This window comes from Phacochoerus africanus, chromosome 3, assembly GCF_016906955.1.
Source record: "Phacochoerus africanus isolate WHEZ1 chromosome 3, ROS_Pafr_v1, whole genome shotgun sequence".
NCBI classification, from domain to species: domain Eukaryota; kingdom Metazoa; phylum Chordata; class Mammalia; order Artiodactyla; family Suidae; genus Phacochoerus; species Phacochoerus africanus.
The window spans coordinates 143,056,646-143,080,153 of record NC_062546.1 but is presented as its reverse complement, the minus strand read 5'-3'; the positions used below and the strand labels follow the sequence as shown (position 1 = coordinate 143,080,153).

Here is a 23,508-nt window from a genome sequence, read left to right as displayed (position 1 = left end):
ATGCAACAAAGTAGTCCAGCAAAAGGACTGAAAACTCCCCTGGATTTAGCGATTATTTAAGAATATATTGAAATACAGAACTGACTAAATGTTAATCAGTAATTACAGGAGCCCACTTGACAGCACACCTGATGTAGATGTTCGAGGCCATTTTATACACACACACAAAAGAAAATGTATTATCAGTTCTTAGACTAGGTACTAACTGTCCAGAATGTAAACTGCAGGGTTTGACTGGATGCAAAAGTTTGGTATAAGGGAGGATGGCACTGGGCTGGGCCAAACAGGAACTGCCACATGTGTTAAGTTTGTAAGAAAAAGGAAGGCAACAAAGCTCTTACGGAAAACAACAAGACACTATACACAATATTCCCAGGTGGCCACGACATCAAGGAAAATGGATAATTGGATCTAAGACTGTGCAGATCTTCAGTGTGGTGATAGGCGACCTGTGACTCTCATAGCTAGTGGATCTAACAGTGACTGATGAGAAAGATTCTGGAAGAAAAGGCGTAAAATAGGCTGAGTCTGCCTCAGAAGTTCCAGAAACAAACTAAACTAAAACAGCAATATACAATAGAGATAGAACCTCCCTCTGTGCACTCACTCTTCAGCACTTATCTCAATCACTGTACTTAATGGACTGCATCTTATTTATCTACGTGTTTGCTTTCGAGAGTGTAAGCACCCTGTGGGAAGGGAATATGTCCCCAGCAAGTCTGGCACATGGCAGGCCCTAAATGATGTTTATTAAATGATAAGTCAATGTCTAAATCATATTTTTAAAGAAACTAAAGAATTAATTCAAGGGATAGAAATTTCTATTGTCTTGCCATGTACCCTTTCTTTCTATTCTGCCATATATAACTTAAAAATACCCTTGAAGAGAGAGGACAAGATGGCGGAGGAGTAGGGGGACACGCTCGCCCTCTCCTACAAACACAACAAAAAAAAGCACATCTACAGAATAAATGACTCGCACAGAACAGCAACCAATCGCTGCCAGAAGAACCTAAACTCCAATAACGGCAAGAAGTTCGTGACATTACGGGGCAGAACGGGAGAAAAGAGGAAAGTGAGAGAAGGTGAATCCGAGCGGGAAGGGTGCTCCCGAAAGGGAACTGCGGAGGAGAAAGGGATCCCACACCCTGGAAAGTCACCTACACGGGGGAAAGATCAAACAAACTGGAGGAATCTCCAGATGCAGAGAAGAGTGTAGCAGTAAGTTGGAGTACGGAAAAGCCGATCAAGAACCGAAGGGACCATCTGAACTACGGGCACAGTCACCAAAAATTGAGACGCCTGGGTGGGGACTGGGCACCGAGTCCTCGGCTCCAGAGGTTAGTCCCCGGGGAAGGGCCAGGGGACGCCTGGGTGGGGGCTGGGCACCGAGACCTAGGCTCCAGAGGTTAGTCCCCGGGCTGGGGGGGGGCGGGGCGGAGCAGAAACTGCTTGGGAGGTCTAGAACCCATTTGACGGGGCAGAGACTGCCTGGGAGACTAGAAAACAAAGCTGTCGCAGAGGAAGGGAGCAATACTCTAGGGGCGGGGAAGTGGAAAGCCGCATCAGAGGGAACCTGGGAAAAGAGCCTGGTCTGCGCCCGTGCTGGGGAGGGGAGAGAAGAAGGGGTGGGTCCCCATAGAATACCCCCCACTCCACAGCAAGCTTACAGGCCCGCTAGCTAGCTGAAAGCTGTGCTTCCCAGTGCATCCCCTCCCCCCACCCCCGCCACCCCCTACGCTCTCACCGGACCTGGGGCTGCCTGCCATCCAGGAGTGCTGGCCTCAACAATTGCCTAAAGCCTACCACCGCAGGGGCTGTCCCTGCACAGGCCTGCTTGCCCTTTGGAGGGGCTACACTTCCACAGAGTAGCACCAAACACCACCAGCCCCCGAGAAAAGGCCTGCAGCCCAGAAAAGCTAGAACAAGCCTAGCCAGGCAGTGAATAGATCTGCCTAATTCCCGGATGGTTTTTCTGAGTCGGGCTGCCCCGGGGAGGAGCCTCTTCGGTTTCCAGCGGCCCTGCTACCCGCCCAAGCCCCCAGGGGGTGCCCTAGTGGATCAGCTGCATAGGACTGCCAGCTCCAGGCAGGACCCCCTACAGCCCAGAAAAGCTGCAACAAGCTGGCTGAGTCGGGAAAAGATCTCAGACGGTCTTTCTGAGTCGGGCTGCCCTGGGGAGGAGCCTCTAGGGTTTCCAGTGGCCCTGCTACCCACCCAAGCCCCCAGGGGGTGCCCTAGTGGATCAGCTGTATAGGACTGCCAGCTCCAGGCAGGACCCCCTACAGCCCAGAAAAGCTGCAACAAGCCTGGCCAAGCCGGGAAAAGATCTCAGACGGTCTTTCTGAGTCGGGCTGCCCTGGGGAGGAGCCTCTTGGGTTTCCAGTCGCCCTGCTACCCGCCAAAGCCCCTAGGGGGTGCCCCACTCCCACAGAATAGCTGCTCAGCACCACCAGCCCCCTAGAAGAGCCCCTGCAGCCCAGAAAAGCTGCAACAAGCTTGGCCAGACTGTGAAAAGATCTGCCTACATTCTCAGGCCATCCTTCTGAGTTGGGCTGCCCTAGGGAAGAGCCTCTTAGGTTCTCAGTGAGCCAGATAGCTGCTCCAGCCTCCAGGGGGTGCTGCACTCCTGAGGAACAGCTGCCCAACACCGCCAACCCTCTGCAAGAACCCCACAGCCTAAAAACACCAGAGCAAGCTCTGCATGACCAAGTGAAATCTGCTACCATTGGGGTGTGGACCTCCCAGTCCTGTCTGCCCTCAGGAAGTCCTCCTTTGCTTCAAAGAAACACTGTTAGCCCCATCAACACTCCAGAAAAGCCACACTGCCTCAAAAAAGATTGACCAACAACGCCAGCCCTCAGGAAATATTCCACGGCAGTGACAAGGCAAACACTGCCTGATCACGGAGAGTACAACTCCCTCAGGAGAAAGAAAGCAACAAGCAAGATGAAGAAGCTGAGAAACCACCCCCAGTCAAACCAACCTAAAACAGTCAACAATGAAACAGATCTCTGCAGTCTGACAGACCTGGGGTTCAAAAGAGAAATAGTGAAAGTACTGAAGGAATTAAGAGAAGATATGAACAGTAATGCAGATACCCTCAGAAAGGAACTAGAAAATATAAGGAGGAGCCAAGAAAAACTACAACATTCATTTGCAGAGATGCAAACTGAACTAAGGGCAGTAAAAACCAGAATGAATAATGCAGAAGAACGAATCAGTGATATGGAAGATAGAATAATGGAAATCACTCAATCCAGTCAACAGACAGAAAACCGAATCAAAAAACTGGAAAGCAATATAAGAGACCTATGGGATAATATAAAGCGGGCCAATCTATGCATAATAGGAATTCCATAAGGAGTAGAAAAAGATAAGGGGGTGGAAAATATATTTGAAGAAATTATCGCTGGAAACTTCCCAAATCTAAAGGATACTGGGTTCAAGATACAAGAAGCACAGAGGGCCCCAAACAAACTGAACCCAAATAGGCCCACAGCAAGACACATCATAATAAAAATGGCAAAAGTTAGTGATAAAGAGAGGATCCTAAAGGCAGCAAGAGAAAAACAGAATGTTACCTACAAGGGAACCCCCCATAAGAATATCAGCTGACTTCTCTACAGAAACACTACAGGCCAGGAGGGAATGGCAAGAGATATTTAAAGTGCTAAAAGGAAAAAATATGCAACCTAGAATACTCTATCCAGCAAGAATATCATTTAAAATAGAAGGGGAAATAAAACTTTTTTCCAACAAACAAAAACTTAAAGAATACTGCAACACAAAACCCAGGTTAAAGGAAATATTGAAAGGGCTTCTCTAAACCAAAAAGAAAGGAAGGAAAGGGAAGAAAAAAGAAAAGAAAAAAAAAAAAAAGAAGAGGAAGAACTAGGACTGAGGAAACCGCAATCAGAGAGCAGTCACTCAAATAAGCCAGCATACAGGTTTAATCATGAACATGCTTCAAACAAAATAAAATGAAAAAGAAAAAAATAAAAAAGAGTCATCAAAACCATAAAATGTGGGCAAGGGATGTTAGGAAGTAAATAACCCTTTTTGTTTGTTTGTATGTTTCTCTTCTTAATTTTAATATAGTAATGAAGTGTTTGAACTTACAGGACCATCAGGCTAAAACACACAATTATGGGAAGGGGTTAGCATACTTAAAAAACAGGGCAACCACAAGCCAAAACCAAATATTGCATTTGCAAAAAATGAAAAAAAAATACACTCAGGCAGATAATAACAGGAGACCATCCAACCAAAAAAAAAAAAAAAAGAAAGGAAGAATGGAGAACCATAGAATCAACTGGAACACGAGGTTCAAATGGCAATAAATAATCATCTACCAATTATCACCTTAAATGTCAATGGACTGGATGCTACAATCAAAAGACACAGAGTGGCTGAGTGGATAAAAAGGCAAAAACCTTCAATATGCTGCCTACAAGAAACTCACCTCAGGACAAAAGATACATATAGATTGAAAGTCAAAGGGTGGGGAAAAATATTTCACGCCAATAGACATGACAGAAAAGCAGGAGTCGCAACGCTCATATCAGACAAAATAGACTTTAAAACAAAAGACATAAAGAAAGACAAAGAAGGACACTACTTAATGATTAAGGGATCCATCCAAGGAGAGGATGTTACTATCGTCAACATATATGCCCCAAATACAGGAGCACCCAGATACATACAACAAATAGTAACAGACATAAAGGGAGATATTGATGAGAATACAATCATAGTAGGAGACCTTAATACCCCCCTCACATCAATGGACAGATCCTCTAGACAGAAAACCAATAAAGCAACAGAGATCCTAAAGGAAACAATAGAAAAGTTAGACTTTTTTGATATCTTCAGGACACTACATCCAAAAAAAGCAGAATACACATTCTTCTCAAATGGATTCTTCTCATGGAACATTCTCAAGAATCGACCACATATTGGGACACAAAGCTAATCTCAGTAAATTTAGGAGCATAGAAATTATCTCAAGTATCTTCTCTGACCACAATGCCATGAAATTAGAAATCAACCATGGGAAAAGGAAAGAGAAAAAAACCTACTGCATGGAGACTAAACAACATGCTACTAAAAAACCAATGGGTCAATGAGGAAATCAAGAAGGAAATTAAAAACTACCTTGAAACAAATGATAATGAAGACATAACCTCTCAAAACCCATGGGATGCTGCGAAAGCAGTGCTCAGAGGGAAATTTATTGCAATACAGGCCTTTCTCAAAAAAGAAGAAAGACCCCAAATTGACAACTTAACCCTCCACCTAAATGAATTAGAAAAAGAAGAACAAAAAAGTCCTAAAGTCAGCAGAAGGAAGGAAATTATAAAGATCAAAGAAGAAATCAATAAAATAGAGATTCAAAAAACAATAGAGAAAATTAATAAAACCAAGAGCTGGTTCTTTGAAAAGGTAAACAAAATTGACAAACCCCTGGCCAGACTCACTAAAAAGAGGAGAGAAAGAGCCCAAATAACCAAAATTATAAATGAAAAAGGAGAAATCACAACAGATACAGCAGAAATACAAAAAACCATAAGAGAATACTATGAACAACTATATGGCAACAAGTTTGACAATCTGGAAGAAATGGACAATTTTCTAGAATCTTACAGCCTGCCCAAACTGAATCAAGTAGAAACAGACCAACTGAACAGACCGGTCACTAGAAATGAAATTGAAGAGGTCATAAAATCACTCCCTACAAATAAAAGTCCAGGACCAGATGGCTTCACAGGTGAATTCTATCAAACATATAAAGAGGAATTGGTGCCCATCCTCCTTAAACTCTTTCAAAAGGTTGAAGAAGAAGGAATACTCCCAAAGACATTCTATGATGCCACCATCACCCTCATTCCAAAACCAGACAGAGATACCACCAAAAAAGAAAACTATCGCCCAATATCATTGATGAATATAGATGCAAAAATTCTCAACAAAATCTTAGCCAACCGAATCCAACAACATATCAAAAAAATTATACACAATGACCAGGTTGGGTTCATCCCAGGTTCACAAGGATGGTTCAACATACGCAAATCAATCAGCATCATACACCACATTAACAAAAAAAAAAAGTCAAAAATCACATGATCATCTCAATAGATGCAGAAAAAGCATTTGACAAAGTCCAACATCCATTCATGATCAAGACCCTCGCCAAAGTGGGTATAGAGGGAACATTCCTGAATATAATCAAAGCCATTTATGAGAAACCCACAGCAAATATAATACTCAATGGGGAAAAACAGAAAGCCTTCTCCCTCAAATCTGGAATAAGACAGGGATGCCCACTCTCACCACTGCTCTTCAACATAGTTTTGGAAGTCCTAGCCACAGCCATCAGACAAACCAAAGAAATAAAAGGCATCCATATAGGAAGAGAAGAGATCAAACTGTCATGTATGCAGATGACATGATACTATACATAGAAAACCCTAAGGACTCAACCCCAAAACGCCTTGAACTGATTCATAAATTCAGCAAAGTAGCAGGATAGAAGATTAACATTCAGAAGTCAGTTGCATTTCTGTATACCAGCAATGAAATATTAGAAAAGGAATACAAAAATACGATACCTTTTAAAATTGCACCTCACAAAATCAAATACCTCGGAATACACCTGACCAAGGAGGGAAAGGACCTATATGCTGAGAACTATAAAACTTTAATCAAAGAAATCAAAGAAGATGGAAAGAAATGGAAAGATATTCCATGTTCCTGGATTGGGAAAATCAATATTGTAAAAATGGCCATACTACCCAAAGCAATCTACAGATTCAATGCAATCCCTATCAAATTACCCAGGACATTTGTCACAGAACTAGAACAAACAATCCAAACATTTATATGGAACAACAAAAGACCCAGAATCGCCAAAGCAATCCTGAGAAACAAAAACCAAGCAGGAGGCATAACTCTCCCAGGCTTCAAGAAATACTACAAAGCCACAGTCATCAAAACAGTGTGGTACTGGTATCAAAACAGACAGACAGACCAATGGAACAGAATAGAGAATCCAGAAATAAACCCTGACACCTATGGTCAATTAATCTTTGACAAGGGAGGTAAGAACACAGAATGGGAAAAAGAAAGTCTATTCAGCAAGCATTGCTGGGAAACCTGGACAGCTGCATGCAAAGCAATGAAACTAGAACACACCCTCACACCATGCATAAAAATAAACTCAAAATGGCTGAAAGACTTAAATATACGACAGGACACCATCAAACTCCTAGAAGAGAACATAGGCAAAACACTCTCTGACATCAACATCATGAATATTTTCTCAGGTCAGTCTCCCAAAGCAATAGCAATTAGAGCAAAAATAAACCCATGGGACCTCATCAAACTGAAAAGCTTTTGCACAGCAAAGGAAACCCAAAAAAAACCAAAAAGACAACTTACAGAATGGGAGAAAATAGTTTCAAATGATGCAACCGACAAGGGCTTAATCTCTAGAATATATAAACAACTTATACAACCCAGCAGCAAAAAAGCCAATCAATCAATGGAAAAATGGGCAAAAGACCTGAATAGACATTTCTCCAAAGAAGATATACAGATGGCCAACAAACACATGAAAAAATGCTCAACATCGCTGGTTATAAGAGAAATGCAAATCAAAACCACCATGAGATATCACCTCACACCAGTCAGAATGGCCATCATTAATAAATCCACAAATAACAAGTGCTGGAGGGGGTGTGGAGAAAAGGGAACCCTCGTGCACGGTTGGTGGGAATGTGAACTGGTACAGCCACTATAGAGAACAGTTTGGAGATACCTTAGACATCTATACATAGAACTTCCATATGACCCCGCAATCCCACTCTTGGGCATCTATCCGGACAAAACTCTACTTAAAAGAGACACGTGCACCCGCATGTTCATTGCAGCACTAGTCACAATAGCCAGGACATGGAAACAACCCAAATGTCCATTAACAGATGATTGAATTCAGAAGATGTGGTATTTATTAACAATGGAATACTACTCAGCCATAAAAAAGAATGACATAATGCCATTTGCAGCAACATGGATGGAGCTAGAGACTCTCATACTGAGTGAAATGAGCCAGAGAGACAAAGACAAATACCATATGATATCACTTATAACTGGAATCTAATATCCAGCACAAATGAACATCTCCTTAGAAAAGAAAATCATGGATTTGGAGAAGAGACTTGTGGCTGCCTGATGGGAGGGGGAGGGAGTGGGAGGGATCGGGAGCTTGGGCTTATCAGACACAACTTAGAATAGATTTACAAGGAGATCCTGCAGAATAGCATTGAGAACTTTGTCTAGATACTCATGTTGCAACAGAAGAAAGGCTGGGGGAAAAATGTAATTGTAATGTATACATGTAAGGATAACCTGACCCCCTTGCTGTACAGTGGGGGAAAACAAAAAAACAAAAAAACAAACAAAAAAAAAACCCTTGAAAACTTAGAGTGGGTTTTTTTTTTTTTTTTTTTAGTCTCTTTAGGGCCACACCCACGGCATAGAGGTTCCCAGGTTAGGGGTCGAATTGGAGCTACAGCTGCCGGCCTAGGCTACAGCAAGCAACGTGGGATCTGAGCTGCGTCTGCGACTGACACCACAGTTCACGACATTGCCAGAATCTTAACCCACTGAGCGAGGCCAGGGATGGAACCCGCAACCTCATGGATACTAGTCGGATTTTTTTCCACTGCGCCACAACAGGAACTCCAAAACTCAAAAGTGTTTTAATGCTTATATTGTGACCAACAGAATTCCATCTGGATCTGCTCTGGAAGGCAAAGAGCAACAAACCACAAAGCAGTAGAACCAAAAACACATTCCGCCAGTAATTTCAGAGACAGCCTGAATATATTCCAACAATTCCCTCCATAGAGCTTCAGAGATGTTTTACATGGGATCAAGGAGACTGGTAAGAAAAAAAAAACTAATAAATCTTTGGTGCCCTGAGAATTTTCAAATGTTAATGTTTTAAAATTCTGGGTAGTATGTACAGTGTTGTTATATTCTTTGTACTCTTCTGTACTTTAGATTGTCTACAAATTATTAATACAAACAAAAAAGTAATTCTTAGGAATGGGTACCATGGCTAGAAAAGTAGAGAATAAGGAATTTCCGATATAAATTTACTACTAAAGTCTGATCACCAGGATTTACCAAGGAATTGTCCTTGAGGGCACAAATATGGAAAACTCCTTTCTGTTTCTTCTTATTAGGTGTGATGATGTAGTGCCAAGGATGGCCTCCAATCTGAAAAGCATTCTCCAGGGAGGACACCTCAAAAAGCAGTGGTGGTGTGTCTGTAAAGATGGGCAAAAGGAATTTATTAGCTTCTTTGTTCTGGAAGACTTGGAACATTCATTAACTGGATTCAATCTTTCTTTGCATGCATCATCTATGAATTTCCATTAATGAAAAATTACTATGTTCAAGGGAATAAAATACAATTGAAGTAAGAGGCTTACTGCTAAGAAAAGAAAAAGCTGGTAGGAAATAACTGTTAGGTTCTGAGTCAACTTTCTAGACATCTGTTTTGAGGATATGTGTGACGTGAAACTGGATGGAGATAAAAAGTGGGCTGAAGGTGCTTATAGTGACAAAAAATGACAAAGTAGACCAAATAAATGCAGCTGCCATTTAATAAGCACCTACTATCTATAAGGATTAGATACTATTTCCAACTTTCATAACAATCCAGGAAGGTAATTAGGTCTAATAATTTCTTCAAATGTGAGGAATTTCATATTCTAGACTAACAGGTTATACTTAAGCAAACTTTACAAGAGCAGTGTTTAAGATTTCCACTTTGGGAGTTCCCATCGTGGCTCAGTGGTTAACAAATCCAACTAGGAACCATAAGGTTGTGGGGTCGATCCCTGGCCTTGCTCAGTGGGTTAAGGATCTGGCGTTGCTGTGGCTGTGGCATAGGCCGGCGGCTACAGTGCAGCTCAGATTAGACCCCTAGCCTGGGAACCTCCATACGCTGCGGGAGCGGCCCTGGAAAAGGCAAAAAGACAAAAAAAAAAAAAAAAAAGATTTCCACTTTGAAGTGCTATCAAATCGCTGGATCTTTAATCCACTGAGCAAGGCCAGGGATCGAACCTGCAACCTCATGGTTCCTAGTCAGATTCATTAACCACTGCTTAGGGTGGGTTCTGTCACAGTGGAAGCTTTAAGAAAGGATAGTCACTACTGTCATATAATTATGAGATGGGTTAATTTTAAGGTAGTTTAGACACATCCAAACAGCCATTGTCTTTCAGAGGCTGACACTACAAAAGAACTATCTGTTAGTGCTAATGTTACTAATGAACTAACTAACATGTTAGTGCACATGTTACTAATCCTAGCCTTCTTTGATGACAATTAATTTTAGGTAGAGCATAACTGATTTACTTTTGGAGCAATACATAAATGGATGGTACTGCTGCTTTAGAAGACCAGAATTCCTTTGGGAAGCCCTTATGAAACTCCACTTGAATGTGTTTGGGAAGGTGGCTGATCTACATGTTGTTTGCTGACCCCTCTAACCTGAGTGGTAACCAGTGAGGCTACCACTGTCAGTAAAGAAACTTGTCTTAGGGAGACCATTCACTGAAGAGTCACATGTTACATACAGAAGTGTGTGCCTTATTAGGCCTCTTCATAAGGGCAATTTACTACTTAGAGCTTTACAAAGGAGAAAAATGATGAAAAGTTGAGTTTACAAACTGACAATCTTGAGAAGAAAGAAGAGACAGGTATAAACATATCAAACATATGTAAAGTGCCCTTTCATTAAACTTTTAAAGAAAAGGTAATATTCTTAGAGATTGTTTAATTTTTTAATTTGTATTTATTTATTATTATTATTATTTTGTCTTTTTGCCATTTCTTGAGCCGCTCCCGCACATATGGAGGTTCCCAGGCTAGGCATTGAATCGGAGCTATAGCCGCTGGCCTACACCACAGCCACAGCAACACAGGATCCGAGCCACGTCTGTGACCTATACCACAGCTCACGGCAACGCTGGATCCTTAACCCACTGAGCAAAGCCAGGGATGGAACCCCCAACCTCATGGTTCCTAGTTGGATTTGATAACCACTGGGCCAAGACAGGAATTTCCTAGAGGTCTTTTTAAATAATAAGAAAACTATGAATACCCCAACAGAAAAATGGGCAAAGGACACCAAAAAGTAAATTATGAAAGAAATATAAACATAATATATGATAATATGGTGGCTATCAAATGATGGTCAGTGAGGAAAATAAGAATTATAAAAAGAAAAAATACAGTTAGAGTTTGAATTGGGGGTTAAAATTTTAAGTAGGTATGTTGCAGAGAAAATAGGAATTCAAAATAGAACAAAAATCAATGCAAAAACATGTGTTTAAAAAGAAATACTTTTCAGAGTTTCCATCATGGCTCAGTGGTTAACGAATCCAACTAGGAACCATGAGGTTGCGGGTTCAATACCTGGCCTTGCTCAGTGGGTTGGGAATCTGGCGTTGCTGTGAGCTGTGGTTGCAGACGTGGCTCGGATCCCGCGTTGCTGTGGCTCTGGCGTAGGCCGGTGGCTACAGCTCTGATGAGACCCCTAGCCTGGGAACCTCCAAATGCCACGGGTGCGGTCCTAGAAAATGCAAAAAGACCAAATAAATAAATAAAAAGAAATACTTTTCTCAGCAATTGCTAAAAATGGCCCCAAAGCAATAGCAGGACTCTGCTCACCACAGCTCTGATGGGTCCCCATTAGCCCCAGGAGCCCAAATTTTGATCTCTAATACCATGGTCAATTGAAAGGGCCAAGGAATTCTCAGAGAATGGCTGATTTCAAGTCTTGTGGTGAGGAAATTTTAGGATCATTAATAGTTACAGGAATATTCCTGACCTGTTTATAGTCACAGAAAATTAAAAACAACCTAAATGTCCACAGTAAACTGATTAAATAAATTTAAAGTTCAAGCATAAAATGGTATAAATCAAGTTCTTGAAACCTCGAGTTGCTTAGTGTGTATACACATATACACAGGACCACTTCCTAGCAATGGGAATACAAGCACTGACTCAAAAAGCATCTGAAGAAATATAACGAAAACTCAAGTCTTCTTCTCATTTATATCCCTCAGAGGTAACTACTATTTATCAGGTTTCTGTGTGTCCTTCCAGATATTTCAAGCAATCCTAAAAGCATAAGCTTATATACATATATATATATATATATATATATATATATATATATACACACACACTTTTAATACACGAATATGAATACTTAAACACAATGAGGCTATTTTTTTTTTGGCCACCTCCATGGCATGTGGAAGTCGAGGGACTAGAGATCAAACCTCAGCCACAGCAGTGACAATGCTGGATCCTTAATCTGCTGAGCCACTGGGGAAATCCAAAATGAGGCTTTTTATTACACAGTTTTATACTCCTTTTTTTCCACTTACATTGGAAATTGCTCTCTACCCATGTAAAAATAATTCCTGTTTCTTTTTAACAATTAAATTTATGACAAAGCCAAATGATGAAATAATACTAACGTCACCTATCAATGTACACATTATTTCCAAACTTTTGCTGTAAGATACAATGCTGTAATTGTACAGTTGTCATTTGTACACATGTGAACATAGCTGGGGTAAATTCCTAGAAATGTAAGTGTTTGAAGACTATATGCATTTAAAATTTTGATACATACTGACAAAACTGTTTTTCACAAGAGACTCCAAAAGTAACTGAAAGTGACTCTTCTAGGCTATCATCAACCCTGTAACCTAACATTTTGATATTTGAGAAACTAAAAAGAAGTATCTTATGATAATGTTAATTTGTACTTCTCTTATCAGTGACATTGGGCTTTGTCCTCCCCTAATTAAAAGTCATTGATAGTTCCTCTTCTTTTGAACAATATCCTTTGCTCATTTTTTGTTGTTGTTTCTGTGCTGTCACTTTTTCTTACTGATCTGCAGAATTTGGATATAATGAGTAAATTACCCCTTATATACACTACAAATATGTCCTGTTTGTAGTTTGATTTTTGAGTTGGTTTGTGTGTTTTAGTTTTTTTATTTTTAGTCTTTTTTTTTTTTTTGCTATTTCTTGGGCCGCTGCTGCAGCATATGGAGGTTCCCAGGCTAGGGGTCGAATCGGAGCTGCAGCCACCAGCCTACGCCAGAGCCACAGCAACGCGGGATCCGAGCCACGTCTGCAACCTACACCACAGCTCACGGCAACGCCGGATCCTTAACCCACTGAGCAAGGGCAGGGAACGAACCCGCAACCTCGTGGTTCCTAGTCGGATTCGTTAACCACTGCGCCACGACGGGAACTCCCTTGTGTGTTTTAATTTTTGTTTTTGTTTTTGCCCTGCAGCACTTTATTTTTATGTAAGCAAATTATCAATCCCTTTAATGGCTCTGGGTTTTGTGTCAGAAAGTTCTTCTCAATTCTGAGATAAAATGATTCTCCAAGTTTTCTTATAGAACTTTAATCCATCTATTATTTATTTTGATGTAAAGAGTGATATAGGACTCCAACTTTATTGATTTCCTAACACCATCTATTAAATAATCTAGATGAAAATTAATGTTTGTAATATATTAACATTTAAAAGCTGGTTAGGCTACAGATATGTGCAATAATATGCGATGGATCTCAAAAGTAATATGGTGAGTGAAAGAAGCCAGACAAAAAAAGGACTTGTCACATGCTTCCATTTATATGAAACTCTAGAAATCCAGAGTGAAAGAAGGCAGTTTCACTGGTTGCCTAAGACTGGGAATAGGAAGGAGATTAACTGGAAAGGGCACAGAGGAACATTTTGGAGTGATGAAGAAATTCTAAGTCTTGATTATAGTGGTGGTTTCATGGATATAAACATTTGGCAAAACTCAAACTGTACAGTTAAAATGAGTGCATTGAAGTGCATATGAATTATACTTCAACGGAACTGATTTTTTAAAAGGCAAGTTATGAAAGCGTATTCTCAGCATGATTTTTTTTGTTTGTTTTAGACATATAGAAATATATACATTATAAGATTACAAAAAAAACCCACACAGGTGATAACAGTTAACTCTATGCAGGAGCACTATGACTGTTTAAAACTTTATCATTATTTCCTAATTTTTACGTAATGAAAATGAACTGCTTTGGATTAAAAAAATATTTAAAGTTAAAATGAACATTATTTTGTATAGACGTTAATGACCCTGAAAAACAGAACTGGAGAAATAAACAGGATTTCAGTCAATATGGTATGAAAAAATACTCAAAGTTTCCTATATACCATGCTACTTTTATTAGCCAAACATCCAACAATCACTGTATTGTTTTACAATGGCTCATGATTTCATAGATCATATTTTGAAATGTTATTATTTTAAGGTTGATAAAAGTGAGGCCCAGAGAGGTTAAGTAATTTACTCATTATCATACCATCGGTTACAGTGGAATTTCACTCTTACTAGTAGCAGAACAAGACTGTGATTTCAAAGCCAATCTCTCTACAAACAGGACCAAAATCACGGCACAATCAAAGGGTCTATGAGCTTTCTTTGTCACCCTGTTCTTTGTTTTACTTGCTTGTTAACTGCATTTCAATGAGAACAATGCTGCCATTGTAGTAAATTCTCTTCAAAATAATTCAATTTAAGTTGCTATGGCTGTGGTATAGGCTGGCAGCTACAGCTCTGATTTGACCCCTAGCCTGGGAACCTCCATATGCCATGGGTGCAGCCCTAAAAAGACAAAAAAAAAAAAGATAAAAAATAAATAAATAAATTAAATAATTCAATTTAGGTACTACTGGGGCCTACCGTTTTAAGATTCTTAATAGATTCCTACCAGTGAATTTGTATCAAATTTAGGAGGTATTGCCAAAGCAGAGTTTTCACAAAACTGCCTAATTCAGCTTGTCCAAGACATCTAACAATGTGATTTATTTATTTTTTTAAATTTATATTTATTTATTTATTTAGGGCCACATCTGTGGCATATGGAAGTTCCTGGGCTGGGGATTGAACTTGCACCTCAGCAGCAACCAGAGCCTCCACAGAGACAATACTGGATCCTTAACCCACTGTACTACAGTGGGAACTCCAAAACTTGAGTATTTTGAGCCTCTCGGATAGCTTAATTGGCTATACTGGACTCTGATTGTTTTTTGTCCTTTTAGGGCTGCACACATGTATATGGAGGTTCCCAGGCTAGGGGCTGAGTCAGAGCTACAGCTGCCGGCCTACGCCACCGCCACCGCCACCGCCACAGCCACAGCGATGCCAGATCCAAACCTTGTCTGCAACCTACACCACAGCTCACAGCAACACCAGATCCTTTAACCCAGTGAGGGAGGCCTGGGATCGAACCTGCATTTCGTGGATAGTAGTCAGGTTCATTACTGCTGAGCCATGATAACTCCTCTCTGCTTTTTATAGTTTGTCAGTTACTAATAAAAAGAACATCTTGGGAGTTCCTGTCGTGGCTCAGTGGTTAATGAATCTGACTAGAAACCATGAGATTTCAGGTTCAATCCCTGGCCTTGCTCGTGGGTTAAGGATCCAGCGTTGCCGTGAGCTGTGGTGTAGGTCACAGACGCAGCTCGGATCCCGCGTTGCTGTGGCTGTGGTGTAGGCTGGCGGCTACAGCTCCGATTCGACCCCTAGCCTGGGAACCTCCATATGCTGCTGGTGAGGGCCTAGAAAAGATTAAAAAAAAAAAGAACATCTTTGTCACAATTAAATCTTTCATTTGTTTCTTGATCTGTTGATGATACAATGTTAATAATAACAAAAAAAAATTATTGCCTTGGAGTTCCCGTCGTGGTGCAGTGGTTAACGAATCCGACTAGGAACCATGAGGTTGCGGGTTCGGTCCCTGCCTTTGCTCAGTGGGTTGACAATCCGGCGTTGCCGTGAGCTGTGGTGTAGGTTGCAGACGCGGCTCGGATCCCGCGTTGCTGTGGCTCTGGCGTAGGCCGGTGGCTACAGCTCCGATTCAACGCCTAGCCTGGGAACCTCCATATGCCGTGGGAGCGGCCCAAGAAATAGCAACAACGACAACAACAAAAAAAGACAAAAAAGACAAAAAAAAATTATTGCCTTATTTGACCCATATTAGAAAAACCTTTGGAGTTTCACCTAAATATGTGTTTATTGGCTAGAAGTAAAAGGAAATGTCCTCAACATGACAATGGTTCTTAATGACCTAAACAAAGATAAAAATTATGGTAAAAAATATATTTTATTTATCCACATGATTTTTATACCTATTTGCATTAATTTATCCCAGTTTTGCTGAGACAAACTCTGGTAAGTCATGGTTTATTTGAGTAGTAGGTGATTTCTTTTTTAATAAACTGATGAATTTGATAAGCTAGTTAAATATAGAACATTTTTATTATATTTATAAAATTATGTATAATTTTCTTTTTTGTACTTTGTTGTTGTTTTTTCTTTTTTTTTTGGTTGTGCGCATGGCATATGGAAGTTCCTGGGCCAGAGATCAAATCTGAGCTATAGCAGTGACAATGCTAGATGATTAACCCGATGCACCACAAGAGAATCCTGTTGATTTTTAAGTTGGGTAAATTTCACAGACTTGTAAAATTTCAAGTTATAAAGGAACTAAGATGGTATCATTTGCTGCAACTTATTATTTTGCAAATAAGGAAATCAAGGACTGAAAGGTAAAGTAACTTGCCAAAGGTCACTGATCTCTGGCCAACCAAAGTCCAGCACCCCCAGGCCTTTATGTCAATGAATAACAGATTTTTGTGGACACCTATTCAAAAGCAAGGAATACTCTGTATAGGAGTAAAATGAATGGAATTTATAATTAAATTATGAGAAAAACATTTGGATGATTACAATTAATAAATACTAATATAACCACTTAATTTTTAAGGTGAAAAAAGTACTATATTGTAGCCATACCTGTGATTTTAATATTACAAGGAATGCCAAAAGGAGCCTCTCCTACAGTTCCAGTAGTCCCACCCCATCTGCATGCACACCCTAAGTCAAGTTTCTGTTGCATGAACTAAAAACAAAACAAAACAAAAAATGGTGGCTTTAGCACCTACTTATTTGCTGTCTGGAGAGAAAAAAATCAAATTGACATGTATATGACAGAGGAAATGGCTTTATTTATTCAAGGGCCTTTCTTGTTTATCTTCCCACCCCTCTCTTAAAGGTTACTTTGTCTTTCTGCATTTTTACAGTTTTGTAGAGTTGAAATCTACACAAGCGCCTTACTTTAAAAACATCCCATTAAAAAAAAAATCATACTTCAGTCTAAACTAAACATACTTCAGTTGTATTATGGCAACTTTCAGTTTTCTTTACCTGTTCAGTGATGGCTTGGAAGCTATAAAGTCTGACCAGTCCTGAGCTATACATCACAATCAGTATTCCATGAGACAAGGTGGCATCTGTAACGTTCCCGAAAATCTGAGGGGAAAGGTAGATATCACCTGAGAAAAGACCAGAAGGCCAATCCTCTGAGTGTTTACAGTGTTTGTGTATCTGCTTAATACTCAAGTAATCCCTATAACACTGCTGCCTAACATTATATCATAATTATAATTCAGAAACTTGAAGCTAAGGTGTTATTAGGCATGAGCGGAAGCCACTGGGGTCTCAAACTGAAGCACTATGGGAGTGCAGCACAAATCCCTCAAAAGGATGCCGCAGCATTCATTTGCTTCATCCATTTGCTTCACTGTTTTGTCAGTCTTTAAATAACAAATCCTTTTCCTCATGGACATAGGTGTAAACTGAGTCTATTTAATACCACCATGCAGGATATGCATAGTTGAGTAAGTACAGGGATCTATTCCTTTAGGGTAAAATGTTATCTATAAAAGGACATTTTTAAGCTAGAGATGAAATGATTGGGTCTAAGAACGTAATTCTAATAAAAACCAACTAACTCCAGAATTTTATCATTACCTGTTCTTTAAATATCTAATACTGTTTGATTTTTTTAGACACACAAAAACCAAATATGTTAAAGACCAAATACATACAAAGACATTTAGCCTAGTTGACTGTGAGTAACGCTTTGCCCTTTCTGTCTCTGTTCCATGTACAGGATTATGTCATGATTCTCTACAGAGCTCTGGTAAAGAACTTAATTCTGTGCCTATTTTAATATTTAACAAAAGCCAACCAACATACGCAAATATTCACAGCACTGAAAGAATAAGTGAAGGATCTTCACTAGAAATAAGTGAGGATCTGTTTCTGTTTCTACTCATTTAGTGACGATTTACTACCCCAACAAATAGCTTAAAGTACATTCTGAGCCTGGCCTCTGGTTAGTCTTGTTAAGCGTGGTAAGTGAAAAATTTACTTAAATTCAAATGACCATAATCAAAATCAGATCCCTCAAATGATTATTTGAATATGTAAGAATAAATAGAAATAATTTATGACTTTGCTAAGTGTTCATTCCTGTTGTAAACTGTAATAAGTATATTGACAAGCACAAAGAGAACAATTAAATTCACTGAGTTGTGTTTTCTGTCACCTCTTAAAAGAATAAATACGGTTTGCTTTGTTCTTACTATGACTTTTTATTATCTTATCCTCATTCCTCACTTTAAAAAGGAGTAATTCCTATGTACTTTTCAAATAATGAACACTACAATAGACATTCTATTTTAAAATTTGGTTTAATCTTTGGAATCAAATTTAGGCTTTTCCATTTACTACCTTTAGGATTTCGGCAGCCACTTAACCTAGTTGAATACTTTTTATGTTACACTATCATCATATTCTGTAAAATATTCAAAATACCTGGTACAAAACAAACCATAAATAATTAACATCATTATGCCTTTATGCCGTTTAGTATATTATTCTTATATAAATTTTTCAAAAATACATTCATCTTGTTTGCTCATGAATATTAGTGGACACTCAAGATCTGGCCTCAATAGTATTTCTGGTGCTTAATATTAGTAGACTAGATCAATAAATAACTATTTACCCAGTCTAAGTAACAATTTTTTTAAAGAAGAGTAGATAACTATTGATTCTTTTACTCAAAGGAAATATGCCCTTTCTTTCTCTCCATAGAATCACCCTACAAATCAAGAATAATGGCAACAACAAAAAAACCCAACACTGAATGAGTTGAAAAATTTACATATTTAATTCATAAAAAGGTAGAGCTATACCTTATAATTAAAATAAGGCTCTTTGTTGCAGCTTTCCACCTTTTTTAATGATCATTTTAACAAGCTTTGGAATATTCCCTCTGAAAAAAATGCTCATTTCATAATTTTATAAAACAGCGCTTTGTTAATGACCACAGATATTTAACACTGTCCACTTGAGAAACATAAAAACATGCAGAAAGATGAAGGGATGATTAGGCTCTCTTCCCGAATGTTCTCGTGTATTTTGATATGAAACAAACCAGATCAGCAAGCATTTTATAGTTAATGGACCATTTCCAATCCACAGACTTAATAAACCTATCATTAAACAATGACATTACATCTCATTGTCAAAAATTAATATTACAATTAAATCAGAAATGAGTTCTTACCTTTTTGTTGATTTCCAAAATCCCTATCAGTGAGAAAGGTAGCACATGGAACACTGCAAGGTACAGCAAAACAGGCTGTTGAATGCCTGCCTAAAAGGAGAAACTAAAATCATAGACAGCTCTCAGGAGTACTTTACAACCAATGTTTTCCTAGTGCTTACCAGTGGGGAGAGGGAAGTGGGGAGGGGCAACATGGGGGCAGGGGATTAAGAGGTACAGACTATTATGTATAAAAGTGGCTATAAGGGTACACTGGTCAACTGGGGAATAAAGCCAATATTTTATAATAACTAGAAATGGAATATAACCTTTAAAAATAATGAATCATTACATTGTACACGTGTAACTTATACAGTACTATACATCAACAATACTTCAATTTAAAACAATTTTTTAAATTAAAAAAAAAAACATTCTGGGAGTTCCCGTCATGGCTAAGCAGTAAATGTACTCGACTAATGTCCATGAGGACACGGGTGGATCCCTGGCCTTGCTCAGTGGGTTAAGAATCCAGTGTCACCAGGAGCTGTGGTGTAGGTTGCAGACTCGGCTTGGATCCTGAGTTGATGTGGCTGTGGTGTAGGCTGGTGGCTTCAGCTCCGATTCAACCCCTAGCCTGAGAACCTCCATATGGTGCAGGTACAGCCAGCACTAAAAAGACCAAAAAAAAAAATCCCAAAAAACCAAACACTGCTTCCATGAGTTGAAAACATCCCTCTATCTACATAGCAAATTTACTTAAACAGGAAGGTCTACATATTCAAAATATGTCCACTAAACCTTTAGCTCTTCAGACACTACAAAATGCATGACACACAAAAATCTATAAAAGTAAACATAACAGTAAAAATTTCTTAACAAAATACATTTTACAAAAACATATTTTACATACTAAAAGCAAAATATATTGTATATACTATATGATTGTTATAATATAAATGAGTACATATTTACATGAATATAATATAAATATAGCATATTTATAATACATTATTATGCAATATAATTTATACTATAAATTTGAATTATAATAGTAAAGAGCCTCATCAAAAGATACATAGTTATCATGGTTATATCATTTAACATTACAAAACAGCGTTACACTGACATGGCTAAATGAAATTTTAAAAATATCAACAGGAAGTTCCCATGGTGGCTCAGCAGTAACGAGCCCCACTAGCCTACATGAGGATGTAGGTTTGATCCTTGGCCTCCTCAGTAGGTTAAGGATCTGGTGTTGCTATGGCTTGTGGTGTAGGCCAGTTCCAATTCAAGCCCTAGCCTAAGAGCCTCCATATGCCATGGGTGCGGCCCTAAAAAAAACAAACAGAAAAAACCAAACTTGAGCCATTTCTCTTCCTGAAGACAAGAGCTCCCTTACTTTGAAGAATAAGGTTTAGCCAATTTCTTTTCACTATAGAATATAAAATAATCTTCCCCAGAGTGGCTTGAAGGGAATTTCTTAAATTGTGGTATGCAACTTTTATGGTGTCCTTTAGAAATCAAAGATCATCAGTTCTTTCATGACAAATTTTCAGACAAATTCCTCTGGAAACAAATGCTTCATTTTATTGAATGTTTAAAGATGTCTACCTGCCGGGCCAATGTTGAGCCTTTGTTTTGAGCTGACTTGATTGCAATGACTTCTTGAGGAGTATCCCAACTCAAGTATCTTTTGAAAGAATGAAGAAAAGTTTATTATTTGAGTCTGTTTCCTTACACTTAAAACAAAATAGATATTTTATGAGTGAACAATTTTCAGTTACTTAAATTATAAAAGCAAAGTAATTTATTAAACAAATAAATAGCTAAAAGAATTCCCTTTAGAGTCTTCTATGCATTTATTCCTATTTAAAAATACACATATAATTTTAATCCTTCCAGAGTATCAATGAATAAAAATAGTTTCCATTTGATAATATTCAAAACTTAGAAAACAAAAAAACTCCTGCTGTAGAATGTTAAAAGTTACAAAATCATTTAAAGTGTTACATTCACATTTGTATGCACATATTCCCTGCAAAAATTTATATCTAATTTATAAAACTACTGGTTAAAATAACAGTTCTTAGATTATACGAGGTAGGTTATTTAACTGCAACAAACTAGCCTTCAAAAAATCTGCCATAAAATACATCCTACACATCCTACTTATAAAATACTACTTGTACAAAGGCAACTTTTCAAAAAAAGGGTATTTGCCAACTACTAGAAGTTAGTTACTTATGAGGAATACACAGATAAATGATAAAATGTCTCTACCCTCAGATCTTCAAAAGTAGTCATAAGGAGAGAAAAAGAGAGAATAGGTTAATAAAGTGAGATCCAGGTACACAATGGAAAACTTAAAAAAAAAAAAAATCTTGAAATATCCTAGGCCACAAGTCTCAAAATTTTATAATAAAATTTTCAATAACAGAGTCACAGTTAATACCTGAATTTGCAATATGAAGCAAGATATATTTTCTCAAGTACTTTTCCGGTAGTTGCTGATATACGAAGTAGCCAATTATGAGCAGTCAGCGCTATGAGTGAGGATTTATAATCTGATGAATTGGGAAGCATTTCGCCCTTAAAAAAAGAAATGAGGTATAAAACTGAAACTGCTTGGTCATGAATGATCTGCAGTAATCCACCTCCAAAGAAAGTAACTAAACACTTAAAGCAATAGTCAAATAAGTAAAGAAGAAATATTAATGCACAAACACAGAATTAAGATAAGAAATATTAAAACTTGAGTAATTTTTTCACCATTAATTTCCTGAGTTTATTCATATAGAGTACAAAAACAGTACCAGTAATAATTTATTATTACTTATTACTACAACCTTGTAAATTAACTATGCTTCAATAAAACTTAAAAAATAACTTATTATAACTATTAATCAATCACTAAGTATTCAACAAATGTCAGCCAACTGTCATCATAATAACTACAGCAATAGGAGTACTACTAATGATGCTGCTGTGATAACAATGACAATAGCAGTAACAGTTCTTAAAACTGCGTATAACACTAGCATAAGAAATTACGAGTCATCTGCTAGAATAGATATTTCTTTATTCCAAGTCTTGTTTTCCTTTTGATAGAAGGCAAAATGGCAAAAGGGCAAATTAACCCATTGTTCACTGTGGCGCTACTCTAACCTCAAATGAAAAGCTAAAATCCAGAATCAAGGCAGCCAAAGAACAGAAATGTACCTAATTCTAAAGATAACCTCTGTCTCGGAAGTTCCTGTTGTGGCTCAGCAGTAATGAGCTCGACTAGTATCCATGAGGATGCAGGTTCGATCCCTGGCCTCACTCAGTGGGTTAAGGATCCGGCATTACCCTTGTGGTGTAGGTCGAAGATGCGGTTCGGATCCTGCGTTGCTGTGGCTGTGGTATAGGCCAGCAGCTGTAGCTTCGATTTGACTCTTGGCCAGGGAACTTCATATGCAACAGGTTCAGCCCTAAAGAGCAAAAACAAAAAAAAGTACCTCTGTCTCCAGTTAAATACTCTCAACAATGAGAGAGGAAAGCTGCCTAGGTGTATCTGCCCCTGAGGAGCTGTCACAAGGTGAAAGTCTAAGGCAGGAAGAGAAAGAGAAGCAAAGGGTTCTACTTTGATTTGTAAGGGAAGGTCTAACAGAAAAATTAAGAAAAGTTGAAATCAATCTATTATTTGGTCAGGCTGAAAAGTGAATAGAAAAGAATGTAGGTGTAGTTATTTATACTCCTAAGCTTTACCTCCCCTTTCAAATGTTAGGGAAAGAATCAAGGTTTTTTGTTGTTGTTTCTTGGTTTTGCGTGTGTGTGTGTGTTTAAGCTTATTAGCTACTGAAATTTTATACTAAAATCATCATCACAAAAGAATGTAAATATTTTTATTATTTGGTGTCTTATTTAAGCATCATCTCAAGGAGAATTTAAAACTTTTAAAAATGT

General features: G+C 38.5%; 1 protein-coding gene across 1 annotated transcript in view; it reads right to left on the bottom strand.

The window, feature by feature from the left end:
• The window catches only part of DCAF17 (DDB1 and CUL4 associated factor 17), a 42,233-nt gene that overhangs the window by 9,764 nt on the left and 8,961 nt on the right, over window positions 1-23,508 (bottom strand). The window contains exons 4-9 of the mRNA XM_047772858.1: window positions 22,016-22,152; window positions 21,175-21,253; window positions 19,582-19,671; window positions 17,370-17,474; window positions 16,959-17,064; window positions 9,193-9,335 (exon numbers count right to left, since the gene is read on the bottom strand). Coding sequence (XP_047628814.1) covers window positions 9,193-9,335; window positions 16,959-17,064; window positions 17,370-17,474; window positions 19,582-19,671; window positions 21,175-21,253; window positions 22,016-22,152 — 660 coding nt within the window. The remainder of the gene's footprint in view (window positions 1-9,192; window positions 9,336-16,958; window positions 17,065-17,369; window positions 17,475-19,581; window positions 19,672-21,174; window positions 21,254-22,015; window positions 22,153-23,508) is intronic.